Here is a 26,139-nt window from a genome sequence, read left to right as displayed (position 1 = left end):
GTAATTTTGACTGTTATTGATCCACATGTGCTGGACACTATTCTGAGTCCTAGAGAAGAACAGTAAATAAAACAGACAATGTTTTTACTGTCAGGGATAAAGGCAGATTTATCCATATAAAGCTGCAAACGATCCTCACTCTTCTTCCACATGTTCACTGATAATTAGTTTAGGTGCTCAAAAGTGAAGATTAATGTGTGTTCTGTACCCTAATATAACACATTTCCACAAGGACAGCAATAATAAACCAGTTAATAAATACCATCAGTTCTAATAGTTTCTGAAGTAATTCCTATAAAAGAAAGCTAGTAATGCCTTAAAATAGTATATCTAATACCTTGAAAACAGTTGTAAACAATAATACAACATTACAAAGACGGAGTTATGAAACTGGAAGGAATTTCTCTCAACTTAGTAGCTTCCAAATTCAGTTTTCCATAACAGAAGAAAAGTTGAATCTTTAGAGAACTAGTTTATAGAATTGTTTTCAAGGGAAGAGGTGATCAAATTATGTAGAGGCAGAAACTGTGGAAAAGAGATATTGCAGAAGATGTCAGGCAGTCTAAAATGTCAGGAATATTTTGTTAAAATTTTTCACCTTTAAAATATGTAACTTACTAGGCTTGCTTTTTTCATTCTAAAAAATTTCATTTTGTACCTAAATTTGTTTCATGATTTATCATTTTTCCTTAAACAACCATTCTTCCCAAATTGTAGAAACTTTAACCCCTGCCAAGCAGACCTCCTATAGATTCTAATGAGGAAGGCATTAGAATGAAAAAGATAAATGCATGACCTATGAGGTTACACTCTAATAAGAAAAATAAAACAGAATGGGTGACAGAGGATGGGTGACACCAGGCAGGTGTGGAAAAGGAAGGTGTTGGTATAGTTATCTGGTGGCAATAGTTTAGTTTAGTATTAGCTCTCTAGTGTAATACAACTGCACGTGCAGTGACTTAAGGTAGTTTACATGTATTATCTCCCAGTGTCTGTGAGACAGGAGTTTGGATGTGACCTCACTGCAGCCTCTGCTTCCACATCTCACAAGGCTGCAATCAAGAAGTCACCAGAGCTGAGGTCTTATCTGAGCTCTCAGCTGAGGAAGGCTCCAGTTCTGTTGCTGGCAAAATTTCTCTTCTCCAAGACTGTTGGACTGAGAACCTTTGTTCCTCTGCTCTCAGCTGGAGGCTGCCTTCAGTGTTTTGACTTTGGGCCTCTTTGCTTCATCAAAGCCACTAAGAAAGAGTCTCTGGCAGCAAAATTGAAGTTAACCCAGGACTCATGTGCTGTAACAGCAGAGATGACACCCTTTGATGTTTAATTCTAATTTTTGAATCTTCAATTCTATTGATGTGAAGTCACAGGCCTACCTCACATAAGGCTATGAATAGTGTGAGACAGGTGGGCCATTGATCCCCTGGAGGGAGATACTATTCAATGGGTGAACCATTGACCCCTGGTCATCATAGGTAGTGAAGAAAGGCATTTCTAGTGGGTTGGTGTTTGATGCAGAAACTAAAGGCAGAGTGAAGTTGATGTTCTTTGGGAGAAGAGTATTCTAAGTAATCAAAGCAAATGCAAAAGTTCTGGACATTATATGTGTTTTACAAAAAGCCAGTCTAATTCAGTGAGCTAAAGCAATATAGAATAAGTGAACTCAAAGTGGTGAAAGTGATAATCAAATATCAGGGTCACAGTTAACAGGAGGGTAGTTGACTGATACTTAAAAGTAGCGCATGACAATAAGAGAAGCAAATGTGTTGTGTGTGGGCTAGGGTGTGAGGAAAACCCCAACCGAAAGTTTGTAGAGAGACAACTGTGAACTGAGATGAATAGAGGCAGCACTAACACCAGTTTTGCCTACTGTTTCCATATGCTGCCTCAGATGTGTGAGGCTTAACGTGGTACTGAGGTAGGTAGTCCGTAAGCCCTGACTGTATGGCTGCACAAAATATGCAATTTTGAGTGAAAGAAATTTCTCCTTTCGCACAGTTTAGAAAGAAAGTGTTAAAAATGAAAGTGGACTGATGAGATGGCATTCCTAGTACTTTTCCCAGAAAGTGGCCAACGTTCTTTCTCCTGCAGTTCACTGTCTCCCCATCAGCCCCTAAGAGACAATGCATCTACTATTCAATTGTTGTTAGGGAACTCTAATAAACATACTTAACAAAAATTGCACTTACTTTCATAGCCTGTAAGATGGAATTTTTGAAGTGTGAGAGGACTTCAAAATCGCCTAACCCTCACAGAGCTCCAAAATTTGATGTGGTTTCTTTGTCATGAAAAAACACTTGGATTTTTTTTTTTTACACAAAATAGGAACCTTAAATGATATACCTGAAATTAGTACTTTCATTGCATTTATATACATGTCTATGTATTGACAGAATTAACTTTGATTTTGATTTATTTAGGCATAGAAGAACTGGGGTTTAGGCCAGAGGTGGGGAGTGTGATGGGGGGGAGGGGTGTGAGAGTATTCTCACCAGAGATAGAGTGGGAGCAGAACAGGCAGACCTACTGAAATACACTGTTGAGGGGAGCAGAGAGAAGAGGTCTTCTGCCTCAGTAGCTGGAGATAGCTTGATAGCACTGAGACTTTAATCCCTGCACTACCAGGGAGGCCCGCAACAGAATTATCTTTGAAAGTCAAAATAGTGAATGGAAATTTTCTAGTCTAACTTGATTTCTCCCAGTCTTGGTCTGCTAGGGCTGCCATAACAAAAGATCACAAACTGGATTTCTTCTTCTTTTTTATTTTTAATAGCACACACTTATTTTCTCAAGCTCTAGGAACTGGAAGTCCAAGATAAAGAAGCCCTTAGGGTTCATTTCTGGTGAGGACTCTTCCTGGCTTGCATATGGCTGCCTTCCTCCTTCTTTGTGTGGCCTTTCTTGTGTGGCCTTTCTTATATGTCCATTCAGAGAGCGTGAGAGCTCTGGTGTCTCTTCTTCCTGTGGTTTAACACCTGTACTGTCGGGTTAGGATCCCAGCTTTACGACCTCTTAACTTTCATTGTCTCCTTCAAGACCATGTCTGCAAACATAGTTACATAGAAAGTCTGGGCTTCAATAATAAACCTGAGGGAGGTGTTAAGGAGAACACCATTCTTCATGACTAACTCCATTAGGCTGGATTTGTTTCTGATCATGGAAGTGGTGCACATGTTTGTTTGCTACAAACTCAGAATAATTGTGAAATAAGTGACACTTGCATATACTTGGCAATGGGTGGGGTATGTGTGAAAGGAATAGCCACAAATCATAGAGCAGAGAATTATTATCTAGATGTCAGCTGGAGTCTCTGTTTCTTAAAGTTGAGATAAATTCATATTCATTCAAATCCTTATTCAACCCCATAAAAAGATAAAATATTCCCCAAGATAGTCCCGAGCTCCCAGATGGCATCCATTTTTATTGTCACTAAGGTCACAAGGCTTAGTATTTTATTTACCCACATACAAGCTAGTGCATTCGTCTGTTGTTATGTCATGGATATTGACTGATGACATGACAATCCTGAATCCAAGACTAAGGACTTTATGACTTAGAACACAGCAAATACCATGAGTGTATTTATGTAAGTTTGCCATGAAAGGGGTCTATGTAAAGGAGTCCTACTGGATGATGCATACTCACCACTGCATTGTAAGATAAAAATAACAATTTCATGAACCTGCAGTCCTAGACAAAAGGCAGCTGTCTACTTTCTGGCCTGGAGGAGAAAATGACCTCAACCCTCAGGTTTCTGTCTACTAACACAATCTTGAGAAATGGCCCAGGTAGATTTAGTTGGTTCTGACATTGTTAGGATACCTATTGAATTGAATGGTGTCCTTCTAGGAGATCTTTCTATGTCTTAAATTCCCAAACCTGTGAGTATTACCTTCTGTGGATAGTGGGTCTTCTTAGCTTGTCTTGTGGAGTCTGTGGTAGAAACGGGAATATTAAAGACACTTCTGGAAAGAACTCAGGAGGAGATGAAGGACATGTTGTTGGATGACCCTTGTTAGATTATGTTAGAAAATTTGGTCTAATGTTATCCTACAGTTGTGTGGAAAGAAGAATTCTTGAGCAATAAATGTAGATATTTAGCTAGGAAGCTATCTGAACAAAATATCAACAGTGAAACCTGCATTTTCGTTGCTGAATGTAGTAAAATGCAAGAGGAAAGAAAGCAATTGATTTTAATTCAATATGTTGTTTTAACCATTATTTGATTATTTGAAACATTCTCAACGTAAGCAGATTACAAAAAAAAAAAAAAAAGACAAATGGATACTAGTGTTATGAGATTCATTGTTAAGAAAGTGTGCTCTAAAGAGAGAACAGAGGGTATGGTTGGAAAACATTTTGCTGAACAGATCAGACATATGATTCATGGATCTTCTTAACCATCTCTGAGCAGAGGCCAGGAATGATATATGCAGTTATCCAGGAAAGATTTGTGGCAACCTCTCTTGTGTAATGGTGTTTTTCTCCATGACATCCATAGGAAATCTACAAACTATTTAGGAATGTTGTCTCAGCAGAAACACTGTCATCTTGCACTGAAGGGAACAGAGAGGCAGAGGCCATTAGCGCCACTTGTGGGCCCAGAGGGCAGAGCCATGAGCAACAGAGGGTTATTGAAACTTGAGGAATGTGTTCAACTAGCTGTCATACTTACTGGGGAATTTCACACCCTTTATTCTTCTATTTTTTTCCTTTGGGAATGGAAATGTCTATGACATGACTTTTATACTATGCCTGATGTTAAGATTCACAGTTCCATAGATGGAGGGAAATTTTATACCAGGAGAGCACCTACCTGGAGTCTCAAACATAATCTGATGTAGATTTTAAGAATTTGAACTTTTTAGCTGATGATATTTAGATAAAATACTTGTACTTAGAGATCATGCTGTATGAGTTCACAAACTTTGAGAATGTTGGGATAGGTGGATTTATTTCATGAAATAAATATGAAATACTTAAATATGAAAGATGCAGAGCTCAGTCACCAACTGTGTGACACTGAACAAGGGCACTTAACACCAGGCTAGTTTCCTTATTTGTACATGGGTAATTTATGTTTCACGAGGTTATTGTGGGGACAAAATGAGTCAAAATGATTCAGAAATAGTCATAGATAAGTATTAAGAAACAAGATACAAATTAGGTTATACATTATGGTTTTGATAAGGAAATATTGAAAGGAAATATATCCAAATGAACTGTACATGCAGTAGAATGAGGCGAGTGAACTTTCTTCTACTAATTTTCTCTATATTCCAAATTGGCACTGAAGAATAAATATAAATTTACAATTCATTTCATTCAACCAACTTTATCCAAAGTGCTGAGAAAATGTGCACTAATAGAAGTTCTAAGCATTCAAAGACACTTAGATTATAGGGGGTAGAGACAGACAAAATACAAAGAACATGCAGATATGTAAGAAAATTTCAGTGATGATTGGTGTTGTGATGGTGTGTGGTGCCAGACAGAGAGGGTGGGAGTATCTCTACTAGGACTTCTCAGAGCTCGCTGAGCAAAACTCTAAATAGTGCCAAGACAGAAATTCTGAGTGGGGAAGAATGATGTAAGCAGTTGCTCAAACAGCTGCAAAGGCCAGAAACAGAATGAGCTGGGTGTGTTCAAAAGACAGAAGGAAAGCCGATGTGGCTAGAACACTGAGCAAGGAGGGTGGTGGAAAGTGAAGTCACCAGATACACAAGGGTCAGATCAGGAAGGATCTTTGAAACCTGGTAAGGAAACTGGATTTGATTCTCAGTGTAACGGGAAGACATTGGGTTATCTTAAGCAAAGAGATTAAATGACCTTATTTACGTTTTTGAATAATGTGTGTGTGTGTGTCTACATGTACATATATGTATATATATAGCATATGCATAAAACTAAATATATGCACATATATATAGTATTTAACTTTTAGACAATCAAGTGAACTTCTAGTTTCCTTATTTCTAAGGTGGTAACTATAGCTATCTGTATATATACATATGTGTATATATTTACTGCTAGCTGATAAAATGAACCTAATCATGATTCCATGTCATTGCATTATCCACTGAGATGGGAGATAAGTGAAGTGATGACATATATAGTCATATGTGGTTTTTCCAGTATTAAATAATTTAAAAGCAAAAAGAGCTTGACATCTCCCAAGATTTTGCTGGTATGTTAGATAATTTCTAGCATACTTAAAATAACATTTATTGAGTGATGCATAAATGGGAAGAAGTCAAACTACTGATTGGAAGCCAAGTATTCAGAATGTCAATTCTGATTCTCTGCTTAGTTTGCTATATTATTTTTTTTTGAATTGTATTTCCTTGAAAATAAAAAGGAGAGGTAATGCATATGAAAGAAAAAAAAAAGCAATGTGATAGAGAAAATTTGCAAATGTAGAGCTATGTAAATTTTACCACAGAGTATTACTTCAAAATTATTATTTGTCATTTTCTTCTTGGCAGCAGATATTTTTAAGAAACAATGAACTGAGCTCACTTGAGTGAACAAATCTGTGGTGGAATGATTTGGCACAAAGAAAGGCCTGTTAACTATTCTAAGTCTCCAAAGTTTCATCATTGATTTCATTATTTCTTTGGAGCAAGCTGTAGAATCGGCTCCCAGAGTTCAAAGGCACAATGGAAGAGCAAAACCTTTTCTTTCATCCTTTCAGGACCTGAAACAATACTTACAAAATACTGTGCATTTTCCAACTGCTCAGAAAGTACATATTAATGGAACTTTGATGTTACTTTTAAAGTGTCTACTCTGCCTTCAGGGTCTGCAAGGATAAATACTGATCTCAAGCTACATTAAACATATTCCCATCTCTGTCGAGAGTATTAATATCCATACAACCTTCTTTCTCCAGAATATAATGCCAGAATTTATGCTCTTAATGTGGAGAAAAAGATTAGGTGTTGTACTTTTTTGTTGTTGTTGTTAAGTTTATCAAGGTTTTAGCCTTTTTGGTCTTGAAAATGATCATTGTTTCTTAAGCATTCAGAAAGCATCAAAAAGCAAAATCTATTTTACAGTTCTCACTGGGTAAAAGCCACAGGACACCTTTCCCTACATTTTCATCTTTAAAATGACCCCTTGTGAAAGAAAATGATTCAGTTTCCAAGGAGCTGTGATGTAGTTAGCAATGCTTTCATTGCAGACATTTCATTTAGACTCCATGTGAAGATTATTAGTTCAGAAAAAAAAAAAATAGAAGATAGGATCTTTGACCCTATCCTCAGGTGGCTTATGGTCCTGTGCGTGAAGGACAAGTAGAACTAACTTACTTAAAACTTCAAGAAGTAATCACATATGGTTTAAAGTTTAAGTTCTTGAATCAGGCCTTACCCTTACCACCGTCTTCCTATGAGATACACTTTAACTTTTGGTTCAGGAATCTCTGCAAAACAAAGATAATGATAGCAATTATCTCCTATAGGGCTTCTGTGAGGTTCAATGAGATACTCAGTCACACATAGAAAGTACTTACTGAGGTACCAGGGTCAGATACATGTTTAAAAGCCATACCTATTTTTTGACAATATTGATAAAGATAATTGTTACATCAAATAAGAATTTTTAAGTGAATTTTGAAAATTACAAATATAATTGTTGTATTCACAAATGGACTATGTTTTCATTTTTTTCTTAATAGGAATTTTAAATTGTTGTATGGCATACAATGTTGGTCTCACAGGAGCAAAAATATTTTCTGGTTCTTCAAGTGAACAGTTTGGCTATGCAGTGCAGCAGCTTATAAATCCCAAAGGCAACTGGTAAGAATATTCTCTTCTTTATGATTTCAATAAAAATGCTATACACATTTCATATTGCACTCAAATTGCTTGTTCAGATTGATACATGACTATACTAGAGGGTAGCCTTCCAATACCATAAGTGAAAGATGAGATGTGAGAGTTATTAGCTCTCAGAGTGATAGTTAATGGAGAGGTATAATGGTATACTTTTTTTTAAACATAGATACAAGTTTTTCTCTAACTATTCCATAATAAAATCATAACACCAGTTTGAACATTTGATGGATAGTGAATAGATGGATAGGCTTTTCTTCATTTGTTATCCCATTGAGTTTGGTAAATGTTTGCTCAGTTAATGCTATCTCTGGACCATTTCTAGATGGTAAAATTGTTTCAAATTGTTTTCTAAGCTTTCTCCTTCTGTAAGGCTTTATCTACTCCTTCATTCTAAACCAGTCTTCCCACTTCAGGTGCCGATGTGTTCTCACAAGCATCCATGCAAAATTTACAAAGATACCTTTCTCTAGTACACTAATATTGTTATATTTGCCCTGGAGTCCCCTGAGTCTTAATGATGCAGTATCAGCCCTGGCTGCATATTCATACAAGCACTTTCGTGGTGCTTTTTGCTTTACCTTAAGCCACTGCAGCTTTAAGTTTCCCATAGTAATAATGAAAATAAACTCAAGGGAAAGGAAATGATTGGAAGTTATCTGCAGACAGAAGAGCTGCTGTTCCTCTTCTGTCAGTTGATGCTACTGGAGAAAAAAGAAGTGTATATAGGAGTCATACAGCTTAACAACCCAATAAAATAGTGGATAAGACCTAAAGAGACAGTTTCCAAACACATTCAGATGTCCTAGCAGCTCATGGGAAAATGTTCAACATCACTTATTACAAGGGAAAGGCACATCCGAATCACTATGAGCTGTCACTTCACCCCTGTAGGTGTGACCTATAGAAAAATGAATAGAAACTATGGATGTTGTTGAGGATGTGGAGAATAAAGAATTCTCTCCATTTTTAGTGAGATTGTAAACTTAAAAGCTGCAGTGGCTTAAGGTAAAGCAAAAGCACCATGAAGGTGGTTGTATGAACACGTAGCCAGGGCTTATAACATATCTTAAGACTCAGCGGACAGCCTCTGCAGAAAACTGTATGAAGAAAACAAAAGGAAACCACAGGGCCTACCAATATCAATGCTAGTTGTTTACCTAAAGAATATGAAAACTCAGTGAAAAATAAATGGTCACCTGACAGAACAGTGGGCGGAAGGCAGGGATAGGAGAAGAAGAAGGTAGGACTGTGGCAGGGGCATTCTTGTGGAGGGTGAGGGACACTTCACATGTGGTTGTGTGAAAATATACCCCTGAACTAATAAATATTTGTGTGTATGTAAATAACTGGCATTAACAGCAATTTAAAAAAGACAAATATATTAGTAGCTTCTGGTGAGATTCCAGTATTGATAGGGTTGTGTCAAGACCACGGATGGTAGACATTTCGCAGTTCTGCTTTAACTTTCTTGAAAGATATATAAAACATGGGACTGGCTAGTGGGATACAAAGTGGCATTCTCTTCAGGCAGGGCTGGTCCATTTAACTCTAGTGTAGGTCAAGTATATGTCTGTAAGTCAAGCACGAGCCCAGCGAGGCCTTCCTAAAACCACCCACTAATATGACCCTACCCCACTGCCCTCACAAGAAAGGAAGAGGTACAGGTTTGACCTGAGGGCTGATTGCACTTATAAGTTTGTGGCAGGAAAAGGAGAACCAAAGCTGGCCTGCCATACCTTTTCTCTCAGACCATGAACCTTCATTGGTCTCGTTCTGTAAAATAAAGAAGCAGAAGAGGCCAAGGTATGGCGGGTCTTCTGGTCTACCACAGTCTAAACCCTATGAGAGATGCAGAAAATACATAGATCTTAACTCTAAGAGGAGTGGGAGAGAGTCAGAAAGATGTACATGCAGAACAAACACTATTCATAATGCTGGAGACCTAACTGTGTCCACCCTTGTAGTAATGGTACTGATGTTCATTTAGTGCTGTGGGCCTACATTAACTTCATGTTAAAGAACTTCCCTTTTCTTCCCAAGACCTGTGACACCAGGAAGACAAGGCTCCCTCCTGACCTTGCTCATAAACTCGCCCTGCCAAGATACAGTGGAGAGGGTTTTCCCGCTCCAGTGCTGGCATGGGCCACAATTAGAACAAGCAGGCTTCACCAACTCTGAGGCCCAAGGAAAATAATATGAAACTTGGAATTCAGAGTGGCCTGTTTGTTTTGACAATTGGCACTGAGCTCTCCTCCAGTCCTAATTTATGACAATCACACAGACAGGATGGAAGTAGCAGATGTGGGAAGGACTGTTTAAAAATTAACTTTCCTTCTGATACTAAACAAATTAAGTTTGGGCACAGAAAGTATTACTATGAATCCCATTACTAAGCTGAGTCTTTCTCTCCTTTGACTTTATATGCAGGCTGTGCTTTCTTTGATTTATGTGCTGATTGCTTGCTGGAAAGCTGCCTTTATGATGGGTCTATTCCTCTACTTATTCCGACTTTCTTTATCATCTCTCATGTTGAATCTGACCCCTCCTCTGTCTCTGAGCCCTTTTCTTCCCTCTGATGACTCACTTCAGACTTTAGTCTGTGTTTTTTAAATCACTCTGCAGGTATAACTGTAGCTGTTCCATAGACCCCATGTTTCTAAGAATTTACAGGACTAGTTTACATTGGGATCAACCAAATTAAACCAAGTACTCTTTACTAGTTTTACTTATTCTTTCATTACTGTGGACTTTTACTCTGTAACTCTGAAAATAGTAGCAATATGGCTTTGAGAACTCTTGAGCCTTTTTAACAGTCACCAATAAATTGGATAATCTTTAAAGCAAGATTACTTCCCAAGTGGAGTTCCAGTGTCCCCTCTGTCTGTAGGTTGAGTTGGGGTACTTTTCTCCTTTCGTTGTAGACAATGGGTTGCCCCACCTGGGAGTCTTCATCTTACACACAGGATGTTCATGAAGGTGATGCAATCCTTATCACAAACACAGCATGAGATATTTTAAAATCATTTCCTGGAGACTTGAAGTGATATGCACTGTTTCTGTTTGTCTACTGTGAAGGCCCTACGTCTAAAGAACAATTTGAGCTCATTATATGACTCACAAACATAGAAATTACAGTCACTTGTGTGACATGGGCTGTCTGGGAATTGGGGTATTTCCAGTTGTAGAAATGTATTTTCTTTTTCTAGTAAGGACTAGCACATGCTTGTTTATCAGCCAATGAGGAACAATCTAATGAAAATGTCTATGGCCAAAAGAATTCCATCTTGACATGAGTGCATATTATGTTACTTTTTAATTAAGAAAAATTATAATAAAGCATTGTGTGTTATAAATGTAACAGACTATTTTTCCACAGATATGTCTGTAAAAGAATTTAAAAATAACAAAGAGGTGTTAAATTCTGTAGAAATCATCAAACATTATGTCCAATATTACTTTTGTAGTAACAACAGTGGCTATTTATTGAATACTTTTTCTTTGCCAAATACTTCAAACTCTAATTACTCTAAGAGTTTTGTAAAACTATTGCTGCTTTTATAAGTGAGGCGAATGAGATTTTAAAATGTTTATGTAGTTTGATTAAGATCATAGAGCTAATAAGTCATTAACACTAGGAAAAGGAGATGAAAACACATTAATTCGAAAGACACCTGCATTCTCTTGTTCATTCAGCATTATTTACAACAGTCATGACTTGGAAGCTGAAGTGACATCAATAAATGGATAGATAAGGAAGTTGTAGTATATGTACCTACCTAATGGAATATTATTCAGACATAAAAAAGAAAGAAATTTCATTGTTTGCAGCATCAGTGAACAGCAGCAGCATAATGCTTAATGGAATAAGTCAGATAAAGACAAAGTATGATCTCACTTAAATGTGGAATCTCAAACCACTATGATAAAAATAAAGCTCATCTACAAAGTAGTGTCAGAGGTAGAGGGTAGGAGGTAGAAAAATGGGTGAAGGAGGTCAAAGTTACACACTTTTAGTTATAAAATAAACAACTGATAGCTATAGTTAATAAAGCTGTATGTGTATTTTTGAAATTTGCTATGAGTAAATCTTAAAGATCTTGCAAGAGTAGTTCTCATCACATGGAGAACTACTCCATGTGATGGTGATGAATGTAGATTCATCATCATGTATGGTGATGAATGTAGATTTTTTGTAGTGACCATTTTGTAGCATATACAGATATCAAACCATCATGTTGTACACCTGAAACTAATATAATACTATATGTCACCTATACCTCAGGTTAAAAAAAAGACAGTCATAGGGAAAACTAGTGCAAAACAGAAATAGGGTGTTCTAAGTGGATATATTTTTCTAAGTATTCAATGACAGTGATGACAGTGGCAGTATATAATTGACATTGATACATAGTATTTAAATATAATTTTCATATAAGCTTTATACAGATAAACTTCATTCAGTATTTTGAATTATAAGTTTTGTTATTGAAAAGTGTTATATAGGCAAAGATGATAAGTACCATCTGTCTTTGCACTCTCTGGTAGATAGTATTTACCATGGACCAAGAGCTGAGCCTAGAATTTGGCCTTTGGCTTACTTCCCTCTCCCTCCCCACTCTAGCTGTGTAACTTAGGAAAGTCATGTGGCTTCTCGAGTACAGTGTGAGTGCCACCCCAATCAAATAGGAACATTTGGAGCACCTTGTAAGGGGGAGGGGGGGGAGTAAAATATTTCAAACACTAAACTACTATGCATATCTGAATTACTTTCATTAACACCACATAAAAAATTCAAGCAAAGCAAGTCAGTATTTTTAATAACTGGTTCTTCCCAGCTGCACTCTACCACTTGCTCCTCAGCTATTTCTCATCTGTCCTGGATTAGCTTCTATGCATATTGGATTAGCTTCAGTCCATTACTTCTTCTTCTTAGCCAAGAATGCTATTCTCCTCCCTTTTCCAAAATAATCATGTCTTTGATCATAGTTCTTAAATAGTAGCCAAAGTCACTCTTTATGTCTCTTTCCAATGATAAAATTCTCTGGTCATTAGGTTGTCTTGGCAGCATCACTTAACATGCTTACTTCATTTATTCACAGGGTTTGTTTTCATTTTGTTTTGTTTTGTTTTTAAGATTTTTTTTTAAATTTTTTTATTTATGCAGAACTGGGGTACAGGCCACAGGTTCGGGGGGTAAGAGGATTCACCAGAGACAGAATGAGGAGCAGAATATAGAAGAATATAGGCAGATTGAAATACACTGCTGAGGGAAGCAGCGGGAGGGTCAGGAGAGGTCTGCCACATCATGTGGATCACTCCCCCTGGCTGGGGATCAAACTTGTGCTGCAGTGGCTGTAATAGCTTCATGGTGCTGTGCTCTAGCCTGTTGCGCTATCAGGAAGGGCCCTATTTTCAATCTATGAGCTGTATATTCCTTTTCATTTTTCCAATGCATTTGAGTTATTTTTCATTAATTTCTAGCTTAGGCCAGTTTTTGAGTCTGTAAAGACATTAGAAATCTGATATAGTTTTGCACAATTATTTTAGTTATGAAAAACTTACTAATAATTTTGGAAATAATGACTATGTAATTACTCCATTACACAATGCTATTAAAACAGGAATGTAAAGCTATTTGTTTCCTGTCAGCAATGCCTTTCCCTTGGCATGCAGTGTGGCAGCACAATTAAGGCATCAAGTACCTTTTAGAATCCCAAGGACCACCCAACTATTGGTTCACCTACATTTATCTCATCATGGTTAATAAGTGTTCCCACTAAGTTAAAATAACCTTTATGGACAATTTTTAATGGCTGGTGTTACTTAACCTATATAAATATATATTTATAAATATCCCTTGCTCTGACTTGCTGCTCCCTTCCCCCATTCAGGACACAAATTCGTGTAGGCTTACAAGCACGTCATCCTCTGTGACTTGCAGGAAGGAAAGAGCTACTGCTTGGGAATGTCTGGAGACCATCAGTGGTCTGATGCCTCCATGTTTCATCAGTTAGTTTGACCACTTTAAGGTTTCCCCTATGTTAACAGCTCAATGTCTATTTCTGGAATAAAGTTCATTTACAAAGGCAAGTGAGACTTACACACTCACTCACTCTCCCAGTGGCCAAATGTCTGAAATTTTTTCCACCTGTCTGACTCATCTAAACAGGGACTTGGGGAATGCTGCGTGGCACAGGTGGAAGCTGTTTGCTTAGGTCCTTATTCAATCCTATAGAAGAATTGTAAGAAACTTAAGATAATAGAAAGAATGGGGATTTGGAGTGAAAGGACATAGATGCAGTTCTAGGCTTTGTTGCCAGTTAGATACTTAGGAGGACCCTTTAAATGAAAACAAGAATAGTTTTAACACTTGACTTCACAGGGAATTTATGAGGATCAAGGGAATAATACAAATAAAAAGCACTTTCTAAACTGCAAAGCAATTTACAAATGTTGTTGCTTTGCCAATTTTTCTCATTGATAAAACAACCATCTGCCAGATCACCTTGCTGAAATCTACTATGTGATGGGCTTTGATTGATTACTATGTGGTGGTTCAAAATCGTCTTCCCTGCCATGACCCAAGAGTATAATATTTACAAGGTTTTAAAAGAACTTCTTCAGAGGCCTCCCTGGTGGCGCAATGGGTTAAAGCACAGCACTATGAAGCTATCACAGTCACTACAACATGAGTTCAATCCCTAGCAGGGAGGTCACCCACATGGCATTTCAGACCTCTCCTGACCAACCTGCCGCTCCCCTCAGCAGTGTACTTCAGTCAATCTACCTGTGCTGCTCCCCACTCTGTCTCTGGTGAATTCCCTCACCCCCCCAACACACACAACTCTGGCCTGTAACCCATATCTGTATGCATTAATAAATCTTTTTTTAAAATCTTTTTAAAAGATTTCTTTATGCATACAGAACCGGGGTACAGGCGAGAGGTGTAGAGGCAGTGAGAGGCTTCACCAGAGACTAAGTGGGGAGCAGAACAGGCAGATTAATGAAGTACACTGCCGAGGGGAGCAATGGGTGAGACAGGAGAGGTCTGCTGCATCGAGTGGATCACCTCCAGGGCCAGGGATCGAACTCACACTGAAGTGGCTACAACTAGCTTGCAGTGCTGCACTCTAACCTGTTGTGCCACCAGGGAGGGCCCCAAATAAATCTTTTTTTAAAAAAAAGTTAAAAAGTTTTAACTTTTGGAGCACCACATGTTGGATGAGTCAACATAACAATCAGCTTTTATTGATTCTTTGCTTCCAGTGCAAAGCTAATTTCCAGGGCTTTTATGAGGCAGAACAATAGGCTTAAGATGTTTTAGCAATAAAGAGTTGAGTGGATACCACATCAGGGGATTGAAAGACCTTGAGGGTTTAGCTATTCCACTATTGGAGGAAGTGATCTGGCAGCCAAAGAAGGCTGAGGTACCATAATGAGGCTTAGATACTAAAATTGCCTTTCAACATATGCCAACAAGCTTAACTATTAAATTTATAGTGGTGAGGTTTTCCAACCAAGGACGAAAAATGAATTCACTTTACCTGTCTTCCTCCTTCCCAGAAGTACAAATTTTTCGTAGTTGAATTCTTTCCATCTTAAACAACTTTTACATTGCAAGCTGGAAGCATATAAAAACTCACTGGACCCTTCTGTTGCCACTGATCTGGAACTTAACAATGCAAAGAACAATATTTATATTTGTAAACTGTGCATTTTGAAATTTCTCTTGGCTTTTAACCCCAAGTAAAACATCTCATTGTTTGTCTGACAGACTGACATCTCAGGCTTAGAATACTTCATGCTGGATTCCCTATCTCAGTCTTGCTTTACCAGTAGCATCCCCTGTCTGATGTGGCAACTCAGTTCCTTTCCATTTCTCAGCCAGAAGCCTTGCCGTCATCCTTGACTATTCCCTCCTTCTCCTCCCCACTTCCACTTCCTTCTTCCCTCTTTTTGTACTAAAAAATCTAATTTCTCTAGAAAATAACACCACTTCTCAGCACTTTCCTTTCTTCCAGCCTTACTGGAGCCCTCTTCCCTCCCCTCTCCACCCCCCAACCTTAACTTCTTGCTGGATGTTGATCGCTATCTCCTCAGAGCTTCACTGGCTTTACCTGTTCCAAGCCAGTCAGTTTCTACAGAGCAGCCTTCAAAATCTGTCACCTCATGTCATTACGCTGCTCCAACTCCTCCATTGGCTTTCTCACATCACTCAAAGGGAAAACTAAGTCCTTACAATTCCATGCAAATCTCTATGTGATCTGGCCCCTTTACCAACCTGACCCATCTCTTACCCCTTCCCCCTCAGGCACCTGGTCCAGCCACAGGGCTTATTGTTTCCATGGCTAGAACTATTCATCCACCCAAGTCTTCTGTTTTATTTCTTACCTACTTTGCTGAAAGTCATCATCATAATGAGGCCTTCCCTGACCACTCTAGTGAAGACATAATAGCCTGTCATAATCACTCTTCTCTCCTACTCATATTTCTACCAGGGTACCAGCCACCACCAGTACGTGCTTAACTTATTAATTTTTTCTCTATAATCACCCATTAGAATGTAAACTTAATCAGGTGAGAAATTTTTCATTATTGATTTATTCACTTAAGTTTATGCCGGTGTTAGAACTGAGTCAGACACCACATGGGCAGCCTCACGGGATGTGTACTAGACAAGTTTGGGGCACACTATGCATATGGGGAGACTCCAGAGTTCTGTGAGATGGAATCTCCATAGATCTCAGTAAAAATTTGTTTAATCAAATAGAACATGTTTTTTGTGACTATTTTTTAATGCATATTATTTTTATGCATTATTATTTATGCATACAGAACTGGGGTACAGGCCAGAGGTCCAGAGGGTGGTGAGAGCATTCACCAGAAACAGTGGGGAGTAAAACAGGCCAACTGATGAAGTGCACTGCTGAGGGGAGCAGCTGGCGGGTCAGGAGAGGTCTGCCACACCAAGTGGGTCACCTCCGGGCTGGGGATCGAACTCATGCTGAAGTGGCTTTAGCTTCTTAGTGATGCGCTTACCCACTACACCACCAGGGAGGGCCCTTTCCTGACTATTTTAAGAGCACCTTTGACAGTAATATCTAAAAAAAAATCCTACTATTTAAGAAACACTTGGAGAATTTAGAGACTCAGTGACTAAAGAAAGATATTTATAACAGCTTCTGAATTGTGGGTTTAACACTACCAACACCACCATAAATACTGTTTACTAACTAAACAAAGTATTTTGAATTCCACTGGAGGTGGGCAAATTAGCTATGTTTTGGAGCTCTACATAATCACTATTTTCCCACAAGATAATTGAATAGTAACGTCTTATTTTAAGTAGTTTTGGAAGAGTTCCCAGTTTCACTGTAGGAAAAGAGAAGTTTATATCTTGGAATTCTTGTTTTGTTTTGAGAATCAGCACACACGACTGTTCATGCAGCTCCTTTGTCTGGTTGTGATTAAATTAAATCCATTACTTCAAAGAGGCTTTGCCGTGTTTCAGCAGGGCTTACCCACTGCCTAGGCTATTCACCTTTCTAACGTTCTCTCCTGGTATGCTTCTTCCTGCCATAGTGGATTACGTAAATGTTTACATAAATGTTCATAGATTAAAAACACCAGCCTCCCTCACCTTCCTGTCTGATTAGTTTACAAATGTTACACTTCCCCTGCAGTGGCCATAGATGATGCCATAGCCTTTTGTTTATGAGGATGAGTTATTAGGATCCAGAATTTCACTGAAAGTTTTAGGTACAAGTGAGGAGTGCAGCGTACTGGAACCATCAATAAAGAAGGTGGAAGATGGTGTTTGAAACCTTCTCTGAAGTGACCAGCATGGCCTGTAGGCTACTTACTAATGTGATTCATAATATTTAAAGAATGAGTCAAGTGTGATGAGGACAGTTACCAAAGAGGTCTGGCTTCCCAGTCTTATGTTAATGTAATATGCCTAACTACTACCTAACATTTAGGTATGTTCCCTGAGAGAATGACAAATACTTTCATAACTAGCCTCCTTGTGGTACAGGGGTTAAGTCTCAGCACTCTGAAGCTCTTGCTAGCTACAACTGCACGAGTCCAATTCCTGGCCAGGGAGTTGACCCATGTGGTGCAGCAGACCTCTCCTGACCCACCTGCTGCTCCCTTCAGCAGTGTCTTTCAGTCAGTCTGCCTGTTCTGCTCCTCACTCTATCTCTGATGAATCCTCTCAAACTCCAACCTCCCCCCACACACACTTCTGGCTGACATCCCAGTTCTTCTGAACATAAATAAAAATCAATCTTAGAAACAAAATATGTCCTTCTTTTTAGCGGCACAAGTCTGCCGGTGTCCGCCTTCTTCTTCATCCTGTCTGAGGAATGTTGTAGGGCCACAACTCTCACAGTGGGTGTAGAGATGTCAACGATTCACCCTCACCCTAAGCTGTGAAGTTATCAGATCCTGATCTGAGAACAGCTGGAGAGAGAAACCCAAGAAATGCTTACTTGATGGGAAATACTAGCTTGCATTTTAAGTCTTTTCCCTGAGGAAACAGGGAAACTGGTATTACTTTTGATAAGAATCACTTTTGTCCTTCAGTGTACCTCTTAGACTGTGTTGAGGGTGGCTAAGAAATGTGAACAGCCAAAAAAAAAAATCCTAATTACTATATTTGGTCCAACCTGAATGCACCATGGTCTTGAATTATAAAAGGACAGTTTAGGCACCACATTGAGGATGTGGTCTTATAAGGTGCCGTGGCTACTGTCCCTTTATCTCTAGCATTGTTATACACCACATAGCCACATCCCCATCGAGAAGGTGTAACTGATACTCAGTTTCTCTTTCTAATCTTTGATGATTCTGGAACTCAACCCAATGTTCAGATAATTTCCCCATGGTGCCTCCTATGTCAGGCCTTTTCAGCTAAGAGGAAGGAGACAGACAAAGGATGAAGAACCTGGGCTTCAGAATCAGTTATATTTGACTCTCATTAGGTACTTGAAAATGAGTAAATTGCTCACCGGTTTGTGTCTCAGTGGTTCCGTCTGTGAAATGGAGGTAAAATAACCTCAGACTTGTTCCATAACATTAAATTAAGTAATGTTTGGAAAACAATGCCAGCTATTTTAAGGTGTGTTGTCATTAATAGGAATTGCCAGTGTACCAAGTGCCAAAACCATACTTTGTAGAATAGTTTCTTTCCAGAAGTCTGTGTCTTGATTCCTATAGAGACCACATAGTCAGCTTTTGTTTAAAAGAAATATGTATGTAGATATGTAGCGACTGAATCTGAAATAGGTGGCAAAACAGTAACAATGCTTTTCTCTCAACTTTTTTATTTTTTCATTTCTTTAACTTGGACAAAATTCTCAGTAAAAAAAAGAATTAAAAAAAAATTATACCTTCCCTCAACTGAGTTCTTTTCAATAATGATATATAGTCCATTCATTTGCTTGTTCACGTGTTTCTTCATTTGTTGATGCAAGTAGTTATGCATATTTATAGGTACAATTCCTAGACCTCATGGATGTTCACATTTCCCCTCTAAGTGGGATTAAATCAGTAGGCAAGACAGTTGCCAGGTAATGTGTTAAAAATGAAGAGAAGAAATGCTCAGAGGTTGTGAAAGTACTCAAGAAAGCCAGCTTGCCCAGGCTAGATTAGGGTATCTAATGGGACATCCTAATGAGTAGAAGTCTGCTGGGCAGAAAACATAGGACTGATCTATGGAGGAAGATACATGGAAAAACACAGGTTTGGAAATGCAAGCAAGAGCTAATTCATGTCTTTCTTATGTGTTAAACTTTGTCCTGCACACAAATTCTATGGTAATGCTACATAGTCCCACTATGGAATCCTGTAACCTGTACAGACAGAAAAATCAAGCAGCTAGAAGGTAGTTTTATTAGTACAGAGCCTGCATGCGTTTCCTAATTTCCTCTGAGTAAGGGCTTGTATTGTTCAGTCCATAAAAATACAGGTTTTATAGCGGACACTCACCAAGGAATTTAAGTTTCATATATAAATAGTCTAATTCTTCCCAACTTGACAAGGAAAAACGACAAATATGCTTCCTCAGTAACTGGGAACTCCTGAGCTTCTAACGCAGAATCAAACCTGCTATAATTTCTAAAGATCTGTCCATCGACTGAACTCTTTCTGTCCATTCTTCTGTGGTAGAAATGTCAGGCTAGTGGTTCTACAAGGAAATACACAAACTCTAGCGGGAGAAGCAGTGTAGGAAGCAAAACTAACCAAGGAGAGGGGATGAGCACAGAGTTTTGATCTCGGCATCCTGTATTCTGGCACTATAAATAAGCAAAGCCTAGTGTATGTTTGCTCTGTGTCTTTGCTAAGGACTCCTGCATAAATAGGCATAAAACCACTTAGATACTTCATCTAAATAATTTAACCTATGAAAATGTTAAGGGAATGCAAAGCACTCAACAAATAGTTTTTCATTCACCTTGGAGTGAATATTGTTTCACACTTCAGAGCTTTACAGACCAGCATGGCAACAACTAGCCACATAGGGCTACTGAACCCTTGAAGTGTTACTTGTCCATATCGATGCTCTAAATATTGAAACATACACTGAATTGCAAAGACTTGATATGGAAAAAGAGTGTCAAACAGTTCCTTAGGAATGTTTATATTGATTGCATTGTAGAATGGATATAATGAGTTAAATACAATATTAAAGTTAATTTTACCTTTTGGTATTATCATATTAATGTGACAAAGGAAAATTTAAAATTACATAGATGGCTCACACTGGTGGCCATATTAAATATTTCTATTTAAAAGAACTACTTGGAGAAATCTGTCCTGTGTTGTGGTAAGAAAGCTGTATTGCAAACATTCATTAAGGTTCTTGAGCAGCTGAAAGGAAAGGAAAAAGATCAAGTTATAGATAAACAAATATAAATAATATACTTATTAAAATTTGAAAATAAATTTTATTTTTTACCATTTTGTGTTCTATTTTATCATTAAGAAACTGCAGCTTGTCTTTTAAATTTAATGAAGAATATCATATCCTCTTTCTAGGTTACTGGTTGGTTCACCTTGGAGTGGCTTTCCTGAAAACCGAATGGGAGATGTATATAAATGTCCCATCAATCCATCCACTGGGACATGTGAAAAACTGAATTTAGAAAGTAAGTTGCAATTACCCATGTGACTCTCCAGACTACACCCCTAGCATTGTGCATTCTGCAGCCTCCCACATATAAATGAGCTGCTGGGTGGGTCACTGGCAGCATCTCATTTCCCTACACTTTAATACATAACACAAACACCTACATTTGCCACACTAAGTTCAAGATACATATAAGCCCAAGTGTGTAACTTAATAATTTTAAATAAATGGTGAAGATTAATCACATTTCAAATCTTTTTCTCTTTGAAAGCTTCAACGAGCATCCCCAATGTGACTGAGATGAAAACCAACATGAGCCTTGGCTTAACACTCACCAGAAACATGGGATCTGGAGGATTTCTTGTGAGTACCAAATCAATGTTGTCTTACTGTCTCTCTGATCCAATCAAAGCTTGAAATTGAAATATTAGTGTTTGCTTTGGGATAAGTCATGCATTGTGATTATCCAACATGAAATCTGTTATGTGTGAAGTTTTTTTTTTTTTTAAGATTTATTTATTTATTCACATAGAGCTGGGGTCCCAGCTGGATAAGCCAGAGGTGCAGGGGCAGTAAGAGACTTCACCAGAGACAGGGTGGGAGCAGAACAGGCAGATCGACAAAGTACACTGCTTTGTAGAGGAGCAGCGGGAGGGTCAGAAGAGGTCTGTCGTGCCATGTCGGTCACCTCCGGGGCTGGGGATCGAACTCGCACTGAAGCGGCTATGGCCAGCTTGCAGTACTGTGTCCTAACCTGTTGTACCCTGGGAGGGCCCTTGTGTAGATTTCTTAATACTTTCAGTAAAACAATTCCCACAGAGTGTTCTGGAAAAGAGGAAGCAAAGGAAATATGAATTATTTGCCTTAGAAAAGTGTTTTTTAGTATTTGAACTATTACTAAATTAGAGACCTCTTTTCTCCTTCCTATAGAAAAATTCAAGATAAGTGCGGTTCAAAGCTAAAAAGTATTTCTGCTTTTACTCATTTCCTAAAGTCTTTGGTTAATGTGATATTTTTAAGGCATGGCTTGATCTCTCATCTTACTTCATGCTAGTATTTACTCTTATTTAGTTTCTAGAATGCTATGATGAAACAAACAAAAAAAATGTGAAATATAATGCCTTATTCCACAAGTGGTCTGGGGACAATTAATTGGTTAATAACTTTCCTTTACAAATGTATTTTCAAGTAGCTAAAGAGCTAACATAAGTAACTAGAAAAAAATGGGAAATTTTTCTGAATTTAGAATTAACAGAAGAAATGATATAGAAAATTGTTGAAAAACTTTAAATAATGAAAGCCATTGCAAACCAAAAGAAGCAAAAATTTAAGGGTAGAAAAAAACTCAATTTACTTGATGCTTCCAGTTGCTCATATAAGTGTACTCTATAGTTGTATCACTGTTAAAATCATTTTATAAAGCATATTTCAACTTTAATTATTAGAGCCATACAATTGACATGCTAACTTAAAAAGACTATTAGTGGATTATTCTGTTGTCTTACTGAATTCTAAAATGTCATTCATTTTGAAAATGTAATTTTGTTTTTACTAATAGTGATGTTCCGATAGACTTTGGTACCCTTAAGATCAGGTACTACTGGTACATGTTATCAGTGTATAAATGAGTGTTACAGTGCATTTTTTTTTTTCATACAGAACTGGGGTACAGGCCAGAGGCTCAGGGGTGGCGAGAGGCTTCACCAGAGACAGAGTGGGGAACAGAACAGGCAGATCGATGAAATACACTGCTGAGGGGACCAGCGGACGGGTCAGGAGAGGTCTGCCACGCCATGTGGTCACCTCCGGGGCAAACGGGAATCGAACTCATGCGGAAGTGGCTTTAGCTTCTCAGTGCTGTGCTTTAACCTGCTGCGCCACCAGGGAGGGCCCTACAGTGCATATTTTTTAAGATTTATTTATTTATGCATATAAGAGCTGGGGTATAGGCCAGAGAGTTATGGGAGGGTGAGAGGATTCACCAGATAGGTGAGAAGCAGAACAGGTGGATCCACTGAAATACACTGCTGAGGGGAGCAGCAGAGGGTGAGGTGCAGAGAAGAGAGGTCTTCTGTGGTTTGTGGGTCAGCTTCCTGGCCGGGGAATGGGCTCTTGCTGCAGTGGCTGCAGACTCCTTCATAGTGCTGAGACTTAACCCTTTTCACCACCAGGGAGGTCCACATGAATTTTAATGGTTCTGATATTCTGAAGATTTTATTATAAGATCACTTTCAACTTTCTTGCTTGCTTGTTTTTAAAGTTGACTAAAGTCAAGAAGAGGACCACACTGAGATATAGGGACTACAGAATGTGCCTCATAAATTTTTAATCTACCACTTAAAAATAAAATGAAATTGCAAGAGAACTTGTGAGATTAGTTTAACAGTGTAGCAAGCTGAGAGGGAGAAAGGGAAATGAGAATGAGGAAGAGAGAAAGAGTGAAAGAAAAAGCAAAAAAGTCAAAGTTTGCTTTACATACCTCAAAGGTCAAATTTTTAAGACACTCTATTGGTATTATGTGGAAAAGACTGACATTCATCACATTTTTTTAAACTTAAGTTCTGGGCTTTAAAGCAGGAATGTATTTCTGGCATTAACAATTGGCAAATTCTAATTTCAACTTCTTAATGTTGTTTTCCACTGCTTTTAAAGCAAAAAAAAAGAAAATCTTAAATAGTCCATGAGTTATTATTTTTAAGGTGCCCCCCCCCCAAAAAAAAACAGCTTCAGCATAGTGATATAGGAATAATTAGTATCTGTTATTTGCAAGGTGTATCAATCATGATTTTCTCCTAATTGGCATATAAGCAAGCTTTATAGAAGCAAAACCTGTGGCTTGTTCATGCAGCTGCTGTTCCTTTGAGCTATTAACAATTAAACTGGGCCAAGTATAAATTCCTTTTCATTCTTACAATTGCTTTTTTTGGCAATGCCACATTACTCTGTTCAATTTTAATAATTGATCCACAGCTTTACATAATTTCCAACTTTGTAGATGTGTTTTAAGATCTTGACTAGAATTTTCTTTCCCTTTTTTCTCCCTTTACATCTTGTGGTTTTAATATTATTTAATCTAGTGGCTCCTGTATGATTTAATCGATGGTTCTTGGCATTTGAGAGTTGCTGAAAGGGAGGGATTTAGGTTTGGGCTAATGGAAATATTAAGAGTTGGCATGTCTATGAGGCGGACAAGGTGACAAGTGCCAACTTGGATGATGGAAGGCCTTAGGAGTGGAAATCAGGGATTCTGAAGTCCTCAAGGAAATACTTTATAGCCAAGTTAAGAACTGACAGCTCATAAACTTCATTTGTGTTTGTTTAGCACATAGAGCGTGTTTTTATAATCATGAATTTTCACAGAAAATTTGTCCTCTCTGACTCTCCCTGAAAATGTAGGAGACCATGGTGCCTATTTCATACCAGTCAGTGAGCCTCAGTGGGCCCCTCTCTATAATACAGGGGCCGTAGCCATGATGTCAATACCTGCTCAAGTGCTCTCCTAAGTTTCTTGTTTATGTCCTTAGGGACTTGTGGGCTTCTGTTTTCTGCTGAATACTGTAAGAGGAAAAGACAGGAACTGACCTATGTTTAAGGATAATAACACTGAAGATGCCGGCTAGTAATATACCAGTTGCCAGCATAGTCCTACATGTCTAATACCTATAGATTCATTCAGTATTCACAACAACCCTTAAAAATGCAGAGGTACCGGCAGTTTACTTCGTTGATCTGCCTGTTCTGCTCCCCACTCTGTCTCTGATGAAGCCTCTCACCGCCCCTGAGCCTCTGGCCTGTACCCCAGTTCTGTATGTACAAATAAATCTTTAAAAAAAAGAAATGCAGAGGTATGCCCCCCCAGCAAAAAAATGCCTATTGCAGCAACATGGGTGGAGTTGGAAAAGATCATGCTTAGTGAAATAAGCCAGAAAGAAAAGGAAAAATGCCGGATGGTTTCACTCATAACAGGAGTATGAAGGACCAGGTGAGAAAATAATAATCATGAACAACCATATACCAGAGACATTTGATGGAGGGGGAATGGGATCAAAAACGGTGGTGGGAGGGAAGTGCACTGGACTATGGTGATGGCACACGGGTGATTTGGTGATGGAAAGCCCACGGGGATTACAACTGAGATGGAAAAGGCACAAAGTTATGTAAAAAAAAACTACTATATTATTAAAATACACACACACACAGAGAAAGAGAGAGGGAGAGAGAAAGGTATGCTTATTTTCATTTTGTAGATGAAGCACCAGGGACCCAAGTAACTAAGAGACAAAGAATGAACTTTGCATTCATTTTCCTCCCAGGTGTTGTCTTTGTGGAAAACACCCCTTTTCTCTAGCTCAGTAGCAGAACTGATGGTCTCCTCCCTGAGACTGACAGCTGACATTGACAGCTTTAGTGAATCTTCAAGACACTGCCACGCCCCCAACTTGTTGACTCCAGGACCCTTTCACTCAAAGTCATCTCTGATTTGTTCATTTCAAGAAGTGACCATTTCTAGCACTGGTTTCCTCGGTTTCTGAAAGTAGTAATCCTTATGAAACATTTTGTAAGCCAAAATGGGGTAAATAGAAGAATCTGTTGCCATTCATTCATATGGAAAAGTTATTGAGCATTTTCAGACCCAGAAAAAAAAAAACCTTCTTACTCATACCAAATTACACGTAAGATCTAAAGTCATGCTAATATATATAAAGAGTAAAAATAGCATGATCCACACACACCAGCACAAACACTTCTGGAAGGAACTTCACAGTGACACTCCTGCTGTATAGGGCAGGTGCTGCCTCTAGGGCTATTTTACAACACATGCTGGACACTGTCTTCTTTGTCATAGAAGTGAAAAGCCTCATCACATTTCCTTCTGTACTACATTAGATACGAATGTAGATACTTTCATAAAAGTAAAGCAGTGAAATGTAAACTTTCAAGGAGTGGAAGTTTCCTGTACCTTGAAATGGATAGAGGTAATGTCTTAGTTTCACAGCTACCGAGGCAGAGGTTGACATTCTCCATGTGTTTTGTGACTGTTCTCATTTCTTTGAAGACTTGTGGTCCCCTGTGGGCCCAGCAGTGTGGAAGTCAGTACTACACAACTGGTGTTTGTTCGGACGTGAGTCCGGACTTCCAGCTCCTGGCCAGCTTCTCACCTGCAGTTCAGAG

The 26,139-nt window shown here is 38.5% G+C and overlaps 1 protein-coding gene across 1 annotated transcript in view; it reads left to right on the top strand.

Annotated features, from left to right (window-relative positions):
* Positions 1–3,776: 3,776 nt before the first annotated feature.
* Positions 3,777–26,139, top strand: part of ITGA2 (integrin, alpha 2 (CD49B, alpha 2 subunit of VLA-2 receptor)) — a 66,647-nt gene continuing 44,284 nt past the window's right edge. The window contains exons 1-6 of the mRNA XM_012721775.1: positions 3,777–3,785; positions 5,675–5,753; positions 7,676–7,796; positions 20,877–20,986; positions 21,239–21,330; positions 26,024–26,138. Of these exons, the coding sequence (XP_012577229.1) occupies positions 3,777–3,785; positions 5,675–5,753; positions 7,676–7,796; positions 20,877–20,986; positions 21,239–21,330; positions 26,024–26,138 (526 nt within the window). The remainder of the gene's footprint in view (positions 3,786–5,674; positions 5,754–7,675; positions 7,797–20,876; positions 20,987–21,238; positions 21,331–26,023; position 26,139) is intronic.

Source organism: Condylura cristata, unplaced genomic scaffold (genome assembly GCF_000260355.1).
Source record: "Condylura cristata isolate star-nosed mole 26May11 unplaced genomic scaffold, ConCri1.0 scaffold00007, whole genome shotgun sequence".
NCBI lineage: Eukaryota > Metazoa > Chordata > Mammalia > Eulipotyphla > Talpidae > Condylura > Condylura cristata.
This window is presented reverse-complemented; position numbering and strand designations above follow the sequence as displayed.